Source organism: Hylobates moloch, unplaced genomic scaffold, assembly GCF_009828535.3.
Source record: "Hylobates moloch isolate HMO894 unplaced genomic scaffold, HMol_V3 SCAFFOLD_8, whole genome shotgun sequence".
Taxonomy (NCBI): Eukaryota; Metazoa; Chordata; class Mammalia; order Primates; family Hylobatidae; genus Hylobates; species Hylobates moloch.
The window spans coordinates 72,848,006-72,859,536 of NW_026652283.1; the positions used below are offsets into that span (position 1 = coordinate 72,848,006).

At 41.6% G+C, this 11,531-nt stretch overlaps 1 protein-coding gene across 4 annotated transcripts in view; it reads right to left on the minus strand.

Moving 5' to 3' along the window:
• The window catches only part of LY9 (lymphocyte antigen 9), a 58,962-nt gene that overhangs the window by 22,036 nt on the left and 25,395 nt on the right, over window positions 1-11,531 (minus strand). The window contains exons 2-3 of one of the 4 annotated variants that reach the window (XM_058442499.1): window positions 10,537-10,666; window positions 6,760-7,089 (exon numbers count right to left, since the gene is read on the minus strand). The exons of 1 other annotated variant lie outside the window; for it this stretch is intronic. In XM_058442499.1, coding sequence (XP_058298482.1) covers window positions 6,760-7,089; window positions 10,537-10,660 — 454 coding nt within the window. In that variant the 5' untranslated portion in view covers window positions 10,661-10,666. Of the gene's footprint in view, window positions 1-4,657; window positions 4,890-6,759; window positions 7,090-10,536; window positions 10,667-11,531 lie in introns of those variants that run through there. 2 more of the 4 variants (XM_058442498.1, XM_058442500.1) reach the window with 2 other exon arrangements.

Genomic DNA, 11,531 nt, shown 5'->3' on the forward strand with positions numbered 1-11,531 from the left:
TTACATTTGGGACAACATAAAGTGATAAAATATTCAAATTATTTCATCCCTGAGGGCAAAGAGACAAAGAACTGATTAGAAAATGTATTTAATGAAACAATAGCAGAAAACTCCCCAAGTCTAGCAAGAGTCTTAGACATCCAGATACAGAAGGCTCAGCGATTCCCAGGAAAATACAATGCAAAAAGGTCTCCATGACACATCACAGTCAAACTGTCTGAAGTCAAAGAGTAAATCATAAAAACAGTAAGAGGAAAACATCTAGCCACCTATAAATGAAAGCCCAGCAGGCTAATGGTGGATTCTTCAGCAGAAACTTTGCAGGCCAGAAGAGAATGGAATAATATATTCAAAGTGTCAACCAAAAATACTATATCTGGGAAAATTATTCTTCATAAAAAAGGAGAAATAGCTTTTCTCAGAGAAGCAAATGCTGAGAGAATTTGTTACCACTAGATGGGGTCCTACAAGAAATGCTCAAGGGAGTCCTAAACCTGGAAACAAAAGATGACATTTACCATGATGGAAACACACGGAAGTATAAAACTCATTTGTAAAGCAATCACACAAAGGGTGAAGAGAAAGGACTTGAATGATGTCACTACAGATACCCACCAAACCACAATGACAAACAATAAGAGAGAAAGAAACAAAGAATATATGAGACAACCAGAAAACAATTAACAGTATACAGGAAAAACTTCACATATCAATAGTAACTCTGAATGTAAATGGATTAAATTATCCATTTAAAAGATGTAGAATGGTGGAATGGATTTAAAAACATGATCCATCTATATGTTAATTACACAAAATTCACCTTAACAGTAAAGATATATAGACTACAAGTAAAGAAACGGAAAAACAATTCCATGCAAATGGAAATCAAAAGCAAGCAGGAATAGCTAGCTATATTTATATCAGATAAACAGACTTTAAGTCAAAAACAGTAAAAAAAAGACAAAGAATGCCATTATATAATGATGAAGGGATCAATCCAGCAGGAGGATATAACAACTCTAAATGTATATGCACCCAACACTGGAGTACCCAGATTCATAAAGCAAATATTACCAAAGAGAGAGTGAGAGTAAGAGTGTGTGTGTGTGTGTGTGTGAGACTGCAACAGAACAATAGTGGAGGTCTTCAGCACTCCACTCTCAGCATTAGACAGAGCTTCTAGATGGAAAATCAACAAAGAAACATTGGATTTAAATTGGAGTTTAGACCAAATGGACCTAACATGTTTACAGGACATTCTATCCAACAATTGCAGAATATACATTCTTTTCATTAGTAGACGAAACATTCCCCAGGATAAACTATTTGTTAGGCCACTATACAAGTCTCAACAAATTTTAAAAAATTGAAATCATATCAAATATCTTTTCAATTCCAATGGAATAAAACTAGAAATCAATATTAATAGGAACTTTGGAAATGATACAAATACATGGAAATTAAACAACATGCTCCTGACCATTGGGTCAACAAAGAAATTAAGATGGAAATTTAAAAAAAGTTCTTGAAACAAATGAAAAAGAAAACGCAACGTACCAAAAGCTATGGAGTACAGCAAAAGCAGTGCTGAGGGAAGTTTATAGAAATAAATGCCTACATGAAAAAAGTATAAAGATCACAAATTAATAATGTAACAATGCACTTTAAGGAACTAGAAAAGCAAGAACAAACTAAACCCAAAATTAGCAGAAGAAAAGAAATAATAAATATCAGAGCAAAACTTAATGAAGTAGGGACTAAAAAAATGCAAAGAATCAATGAAACAAAAAGTTAGCTCTTTGAAAAAACAGACAAAATTAATAACCTAGCTAGGCTAATTAAGAAAAGAAGAGAGAAGACCCAAATAAACAAAATCAGAAAAAGTGGAGACATTACAACTGACATTACAGAAATACAAAACACCAAAATACAAAAGATCATCAGAGACTATTATGAACAACTATACTCTGACAAACTGAAAAGCCTAGAGAAAATGGATAAATTCCTAGAAACATACAACCTACCAAGACTGAATCAGTAAAAAATAGAAAATCTGAACAGATACCAATGACAAGTAGTGAAATTAATCTGTAATAAAAAAGTCTCCCAACAGAGAAAAGCCCAAGACTGATGGATTCACAGCCAAATTCTACCAAATATACAAATAATAACTAATATCAATCCTCCTGAAACTATTCTTAAAAATCAAAGCAGGAGGAATTTTCCTTAACTCATTCTATGAGGCCAGCATCATGCTAATACCAAAATCAGACAAGGACACAACAACAAAAAGAAAACTACAGGCCAATATTCCTGATGAACATAGATGCAACAATCCTCAACAAAATACTAGCAAACAGAATCCAACAGCATATCAAAAAGATAATACATGATCAAGTGGGATTTATCCCAGGGATGCAAGCATGGTTTAACGTATGTAAATCAATAAATGTGATACATCATATCAATAGACTGAAGGATAAAAACCATATGATCATCTCAATGGTTATAGAAAAAGCACTTGATACAGTCCAAATCCCTTCCTGAAAAAATTTCTCAACAAACTAAGCATAGAAGGTATATATCTCAAAATAATAAAGCCCATATATGACAATTCCACAATTAACATTGTACCAAATGGGGAAAAGTTGAAAGCCTTTCTTCTGAGAACTGGAACAAGATAAGGATACCCATTTTCACTACTTTTATTCAACATAGTACTGAAAGTTCTACTCAGAGAAATTAGGCAAAATAAAGAAATAAAAAACATTCAAAGTGTAAAAGAGAAAGACAAATTGTTCCTCTTTGCTGGCAATATAATTTTTTTTTTTTGAGACAGGGTCTCATTTTTTTCACCCAGGCTGTAATGCAGTGGTATAGTCATGACTCGCTGTAGCCTCAACCTCCTGGGATTCAAGCAATCCTCCCGCCTCAGCCTCCAGAATAGCTGATACTACAGGCACATGCCACCATGCCCAGCTAATTTTTGTATTCTTTGTAGAGATGGGGTTTTGCCATGTTGCTCAGGCTGGTCTTGAACTTCCGAGCTCAAGCAATCCACCTGCCTTGGCCTCCCAAAGTGCTAGGATTACAGGTGTGAGCCACCACGCTCAGCCTGATGATATGATCTTATAACTAGAGAAACCTAAAGACTCCACCAAAAAACTCTTAGATTTGATAAATGAATTCAGTAAAGTTGCAGGATAGAAATCAATGTACAAAAATCAGTAGCATTTCTATATACCAATAATTATTTAATCAAGAAGGCAATAAAGAAGTCAATTCTATTTACAATAGCTATTAAAAAACCCTAAGAATAAGTATAACCAAGGAGGTGAAAGATCTCTACAAGGCAAACTACAAAACACTCTGATGAAAAAAATCATAGATGACACAAACAAATGGAGAAATATCCCATGCTTACGGACCAGAAGAATCAATATTGTTAAAATGACCATATTGCCTAAAGAATCTACAGATTCAATGCAATCCCTATCAAAATACCAACCTTACTCTTCTCAGATTAGAAAAACAATCCTTTAAAAAAAAATTTTTTTTAGACACAGTTTTCACTCTGTCACCCAGGCTGGCATTCAGTGGTGTGATCTTGGCTCACTGCAACCCCTGCCTCCCAGATTAAAGTGATTCTCCCGCCTCAGACTCCCAAGTAGCTGGGATTACAGGCGTCCATCACCACCCCTGGCTAATTTTTGTATTTTTAGTAGAGATGGGGTTTCACCATGCTAGCCAGGCTGGTTTCGAACTCCCGACCTCAAGAGATCTGCCTGCCTCAGCCTCCCAAAGTGTTGGGATTACAGGCATGAACCACTGTGCCTGGCCAGAAAAAAAAATCCTAAAATATATACGGAACCACAAAAGACCCTGAATAGTCATAGCAATGCTAAACGAAAAGAACAAAGCTAGAGGCATCACATTACTCGACTTCAGTATACAGTATATGGCTATAGTAACCAAAACAGCATGGTATTATAAAAATAGACACATAGACCAATGGAACAGCATAGAGAACACAGAAATAAAGCCACAGATTTATAGCCAATTGACCTTTGACAAATCCAACAAAAACTTACACTGGGGAGAAAAGACACTTTTTATTTATTTGTTTATTTATTTTTTAATTTTAATTTTTTTTAGAGACCACGTGCAGTTTAATTGTGGGGAGGCTGAGGAGAGCAGCATTTTTACCAAATTGGTGTAAAAATGAAATGGGGTCCAGACGTGTGCACTGGCAGCTACAGTAAATTTAAAAATCTGAGCAGCAATTTGAACCATTTCTTGGAAAAACAAACACTGACAAACACTGAGTTGGTGCCCGGAGCGGCCCGCAGGGTTGGAGGCCAGCTCCGCATCATGGGTGCAGCTCCGCACTGTGGGCCTGCATCCCGGGGATCCCAGCACCTCGGGGAGTGGCCGGTGACCTCCCACGCAGTGGGCTGAGCCAGGCCTGGGTGAGAGGGGGCCGCAGCCAGCAGACCCGGGTGGCCGCCCGCACCCGCAGGGGACATCGGGGAAATGGGTGCAGTGTCCTGGACCCGCATGCTGCCCGAGGAGTCTTTGCAGGGTGGACAGGCCTGGGGGTCTCTACCAGCAATGCAATAAATAAGCAAATCCAAGCGGAGAAAGACCAAGCACAAACCTCACAGGCACACAAGGCCCAGCCCGGTTCCTGCGGGCGTCGCCGGCTCTTCACAGACCAGGAGTCTCCAAGTTGGCGGCTCCGATGTTCCCGACGTGCCATGGGAGGCGGCGGGTGGGTGGGACACGCCTAACGCCCACGTCTAGCAGCCTCTGGGGGCAGTGGCACTGGGCCGGGCAGGGTCCCATCGGCAGGACCCTTCCAGCCCCACTGCGCGGCGGTGACGTGGGGATGGCGGAGCGGTCTCCAGTGGCAGGTGGGGGCGCGGGCCTAGCCCTCCCGCACGCTCACACGTGGCTCAGGCAGGGTGCGGATGATGGACTCCAGGCCGCTGCCCTCCAGGAGGGTGCGGTGGTCACCCTCGATGACGTGGACGGACAGCTTTTCAATAAATGGTGCTGGGAAAATTGAATAGTCGCATGCAGAAGAATGAAGTTGAACCCCTATTTCTCATCATATAAAAACTCCTCAAAATCAGTTAAAGACTTGAATGTAAGACCTGAAACTATAAAAATACTAGAAGAAAACCTAGGGAAAACTCTCCTGGACGTTTGTCTGGACAAATAATTTATGACTAAGACCTCAAAAGCACAGGCAACAAAAACAAAAATAGACAAATGGGATTTAAACTAACAAGCTTTTGCACAGCAAAAGAAATAATCAACAGAGTGAAGAGACAACCAGTTGAATGGCAGATATATTTGTAAACTATTCACCTGACAGGGAACTAATATCCAGAATATAGAAGGAACTCAAATAACTCAACAAGAAAAAACAAATAATTCCATTAAAAAGTGGGCAAAGGATATAAATAGACATTTCTCAAAAGAAGACATACACATGACCAACAGATATATTAAAAAATGCTCAATATCACCAATTATCTGAGAAATACAAATCAAAATCACAATGAGATATTATCTCACTCCAGTCAGAATGGCTGTTATTTAAACACTAACCACATGTTGGCAGGATGTGGAGAAAAGGGGAACTCTTAGACACTCTTGGTGGGGATGGAAACTAGTACAGCCACTATGCAAAACAATATGAAGATTTCTCAGAAACTAAACATTTAATTAGCATTTGATCCAGTAATACCACTACTGGATATCTACCCAAAGGAAAAGAAAAGAAATTGATATATGCAAGGAATACCTGCATTTGTATGTTTATTGCAGCACTATTCTCAATAGCAAAGATATAGAATTAATCTGTGTCCCTTAGTGGAAGAATGGATAAAGAAAATGCAGTATACACATACATACATATATTTATACACATCATGGAATACTAATCAGCCATAAAAAAATGAAGTCATGTCTTTTGCAGCACCATGGATGAAACTGGAGGCCATTATCCTAGCTGAAATAACTCAGAAACAGAAAGTAAAATACCACACGTTCTCACCTATGAGTGGAAGCAATAGGTACACATGGACATACAGAGTAGGAATAATGGATAGTGGAGCCTACAAGAGGTAGGAGGGTGGGAGAGGAGTGAGGGTTGAAAAATTATCTATTGAGTACAATGGTCACTCTTTGGGTGATGGGTACACTAAAAGCCCAGACTTCCCCAGCATGCAATATGTGCATGCAATAAATCTACACTTGTACCCTTTAAATATATTTAAACAATTTAAAAATCCATAAAAAAGAATGAAATCATATCTTTTGCAGCAATGTGGCTGAAACTGGAGGTCATTATCTTAAGTGAAATAAGCTGGGCACGAAAATACACATATCACATGTTCTCACTTATATGTGGGTACTAAAAATTTTGATCATGTGGAGGTAGATGGTGGAAAGATAGCAGAGGCTTGAGAAGGGTGGGTGTGGGGAGTGGGTGGTGGGGGGATGATGAAGAGAAGCGGGTTAAAGGGTACAAACATATAGTAAGATAGAAAGAATCAATTCAATTTTTGATAGCAGAGTAGGGTGACTATACTTAACAAGAATATATTGTACTCAGGCAGCAGACACACTGAAAACCCTGACTTGATCAGTATGCACTATATACATATAACAAAATTTCACACATACCCCATAAATTTGCACAGATAAAAAAAAGAAAAGATCAAAACACAGAAGCTCTCTGGAACTCACCATAGACGAACAGGGTGAATTCCTCCTCAGTGGTGACTTCAAAATTCCTTTGGTTTATCTGGGCTTTGTAGAATCCTGCATCATTCAGAGTCAGATTTCTGATGTACAGGGAGTAACTCCACTTGGTGATGTCCAGTCGGCCCAGGTAGCTTTTGACCATAACAGTTACATTTTCTTTGGGACGTGCGAAAGCAAGAGCATTTTTGGGACCAATCCAGATGACGTGTTCAATCTCTGTGTCTACTGAGATGTTTAGGGGGAGAGTCACAGAACCCCCTAGGATCCCTGACACCACTGTTGGGGCTGAGTCCTTTCCAGAGGCTCTTAGTCCTGCAGAGATAGAAGAGGGATTTGGAGGAGCAGCTAGACTCCTTGAGCTAGCCTTCTTTCTTTCACTCTGTGAATATACATTGGGCATAAATGTCAGATGCTGAGAAATGAAATGAGATTCTTGTCCTCCTTCTTCTAGGTCCATTGTCTAGCAAAGTCATTAATTCCTCCATTCTCCAAACACTGTCTCCCTTAAAAGTAGCCACAGCAATCTGTGAAACAGATCTTCTGGGTTTCTGTTCCAGTAGGGGAATTAGCCTTGTGACTTTGGGTACATTTCTGAATTTTTCAGTGAATCAGTTTACTTATCTAAAAGATTGAAATGCTCATACCTGCACCATTTTATTCAAGGGATATGGTAAAAATGAAATGAAAGCAGGTTGCTGCAAATTGTGAAGAGCCAATGAACTAAAAAGGAGCATATTTTTAAAAATATGGGTGGGTAGAGGGATGGTTAGATGGGCAGGTGAGTGATAAAGCAAGCACAAGTAAAACGTTTGTGTTAGAATCTAGGTAGTAGGCATATGAATGTCCAGGGTAAATGCTCCAACTTTTCTGAATGTTTGAGAACTCTCATAGCAGTGTCGGGAACTAAAGGAGCTTCTCCTACCTCTACCTCACCCTACTTTTCCCCTCATTGTCCATGGGATCTCAGATTAACTTTGGTTTAGCCAGGTTTAGGGGTGGGAATAGCTGGTGGTACCAATACAGTTCCTGATTTCCTCATCTTAGGCAAGATCATATTCCTGATAAACATTGTTACCAAGGCATCTAGGAAGCTGGTATTTGGCCAAGGCAGTTAATTTTCTTGTAGGGACCCTATGGGTGTCTTCTGGGTGACCCTGGCTTGGATTCCCAGATTCCAGGGCTTCCGAGGCTCTGGAGAGCACTTTGGAAATTCTAGACCAAATCAGATGGGTTTGGGACCCAGACTCCACCAGGAATTCTGGGTGGGAAAATAAGTAGAAAAGGTTAGAGATAAAAAAGGAGCATAAGCATAGCCTGGAGGGGCAAAAGAAAGCTGAAGCAAGCTCTGAAAACCCAGAGGTTACAGAATATGCAGACATTGGAAGGAGAGAGGCTGCTTGGTGCAGGTCATGGCGGTTCTCTGCTTAGACCTCCATCAGCCAAGCACTTGCACCTTGTGGAGAGGCAGCTATGGAGCATGCAGGGCTAGGGATCCTGGATATGAGAAGGTCGGGTCAGGTGGATTCTTTAGGCAGATTCAGGCTGAGTTGATGTGAGGTTGGTTTGAGGTTTTCTAAAAGAGAGCTCTTCCCATCTGGAAGACACTGCTTATGATTGCTATGTGTGCATTAGGTACTTTATGTAAATTATCTCATTTAATTCTCATAACTATACTATAATCAGCTCCTTTTTACAGATGAGGAGCTGAAATTTAGAGAATTTAAGCCACTTCCCTGAGATTACAGAGTTGATCAGTCACAGAGTCTAGATCCTATGTCCATGATGCCCCGGAAGTAGGGAGGCCAGGAGTACTGTCCGTCTGTATCCTGGAAGCCCAGGAGCTGCTGGGTCTTGACTGGGTGCATATGACTTGTTTTGACTTCAAATTTTCTTACATCAGACAAAAACCATAAACAAAGCCTCACAGACTGTCAGTGGAGGGGGCAGGATGTGGGCCTCACAGGGCAAATCTTGTTGCAGAAGACAGTGCAATGCAGCTCCCAGTAAAATGACAGGTCCCCAGTACCAGTCATTTTATTTTGAATTGCACCATAGGACAAATAATAAAAGAGGATTCAAAGATTGCAATAAGTGAATTTGACTCACCTGTCTCTTAATAGTTTCCAAAGAATGCACATAACAGTAATTATAATAACAATCATAGCTTCTGCCAACTATGTGCCACTATACGTGTGTGTGTGTGTATAGATCATCTACAATCTGTAAGAGTGTTGCGTGATGCATCCTACTAACTATATTTTACACTTAAGAAATAGAGGCCCACACCACTAATAAATGATGGAGCAATGATTTAATTTCAGATGTTCCTGATACTAAAGTGAGAGGGGTCTTTTCACTCGACTGCTTTTTAAGTTCCTGAAATGACTCTTTGGAGATACAAAAGCATCATACTTTCAGGCCAAAAGAGTGAGATTTGAGGTCATCCTAATCAGTGGAGCCAGACCGAAGGAGATGCCTCTTTGCTCTGAACTGTTTGAAATTCACTGCATTGATCATTTGAGGCTTGGATGATGACCTTGAATGTAGCTTATTTCAGGTTTGCTCAACACAATCAAGGAGCACCCCAAAGGTTGGACGTAAACATACACAGCCTTGCTGCTTTCTGTGTGTTTTGATGAGCCAAGATAAAATTGAAAGTGAAGAGAGGTCAGACTGGACCTCAGCCCTGTGGCCTAGGCTCCTCGTTCACCCATATCTGCATCTAGGAGTGTTTCTAGAGCTCCCTTCAGGCACCAACAGCCAACCCCCACTGCTCTCAGATCTCTAGTGCTACCTGCACCATCGTCCCTGAAGCCCTGGAGAAAGCGGGACCACAGAACGACAGTAGCTGCCACAGTCCCAGGTGGCAGAGATCCTCTCTGGGGTACTGGATTGGCTCTATCTGTTGGACAGTGGGGTTTCGGGCCATGCAGCGGAGGGATGTTTCCCAGGAGTTGGGCCTTGATGGGGAGGAATAAGGTTGAGGAGAAAAGGATATCCAGATAGACGCCACCTTGCCCAGGGTCACCTAACTGCCTCCAGGTCCCCAGTTAAGCCTCAGTAATGAAGCCAGCATATATGATAACCAAGGCAGGATATGTAGAAAGAAGCTCCAGAAGTTCTCTCCATCCCTAGGAAATTGCTAGGTGGCTTCTCAGCAGGGGATTTTCCTGGATCCCTCTGTGGGTTTTATCCACACTATACAGGAAGCAAACTCATTATGTACTTGGCATTTCTTAGGAAAGTGTGAGGGTGAGAGAAATGTAGTTTGAGCCCAGAGCTACTTGAGACTGGGGCTAGAATGTTACCCCCTTCATAGTACAGGAATATGCACACATGCAGAGTAATTTCCGGCAAGGAGAGGAGCTTCCTGATTTCACCAACAAGAACTGGGCTCAAGCCTGTAATCCCAGCACTTTAGGTGGCTGAGGCGGGCAGATCACGAGGTCAAGAGATCGAGACCACCCTGGCCAACATAGTGAAACCCTGCCCCTACTAAAAATACAAAGATTAGCTGGGTGTGGTGGCATGCACCTGTAATCCCAGCTACTCAAGAGGCTGAGGTAGGAGAATCGCTTGAACCCGGGAGGCGGAGGTTGCAGTGAGCCGAGATTGCACCACTTCACTCCTGTGTGGCAACAGGGCGAGACTCCGTTAAAAAAAAAAAAAAAAAAAAAAAAAGAATCTCCCAGGCAGGGAATGCAACCGGCCTCAGAAGAACCCCAGTAGCAAGAAGTGGTGGCCATAAAGTGGACTTACCCATGAGCAGGAAGAGGAGACAGGTCTGTAGAACAGAAGAGAATATTTGCAGCTGACTCCTCTGTGGCTTACTGGAGAAAGGCCCAGGAGCCCAGTCATCTGTGTGACTCTTTGGTGCCACCATGATGATCTATTTTCAGAAATGAGACTGAAGGAGGATGCACTTACCACAGCTTCCGCATGTGTATGTGCGTGTGTGTGTGCATGTGTATGTGTATGTGTGTGTGTTTCAGAGGGAGGGTTGTTTATACAAAACACCGCAGACTCCTCCCATCTACGCAGGCAGGTAGAGGTCCCAAGTCTATTCAGGGCCTCATTTGTGACTGATGTGGAGCATCACTTGCTTTGACATCAAGGGACTTGGGTTCTAAATTTGGCTCCTAAAGGTGACTGCTAAAGATCTGTACCTCCTGGCATTCATGCCTCTGTGTAATCACCTCTTCTTGAGTGTGGCCTGGATTTAGTGACTTGCTTCAAGTGAATAGAATGTGGCAGAGATGTGGGATGGGTCACTTCTGAGATTAGGTTACAAAAAAGCTGTGACTTCCGTCTTGAGTTAGCATGTGTGTGCATATGCGCTCTCTCTTTCTCTTGCCCTCTCTCCTTCTCTCTCTTTCCCACTATCTCTGTCTCCCTACCTTACACTGAGGGGAGCCAGATATTATTTTGTGAGATACTTTATGGAGAGGGTTCCAAAACAAAGAACAGAGGGAGGCCCCCAGCCAACAACCGGCGAGGAGCTGATTCCTCTGACCAACAGTCCATGAGGACTGAGGCCAGCCAAGAATCACATGAGTGAGACTGGAAGTGGATCCTCCCCAGGAGGGCCTTGAAATGACTGCAGCCCTGGCTGACACCGTGATGTTAGCTGTGTGAGTACCTTAAGCCAGAGGCACCCAGCTAAGCCATGCCCAGATTCCTTATCAAGAGAAACTGTGAGATAATAAATGTTTGGTTTTAAAAATTTTTTTCAATTTTTTATTTTTCATCAAAAA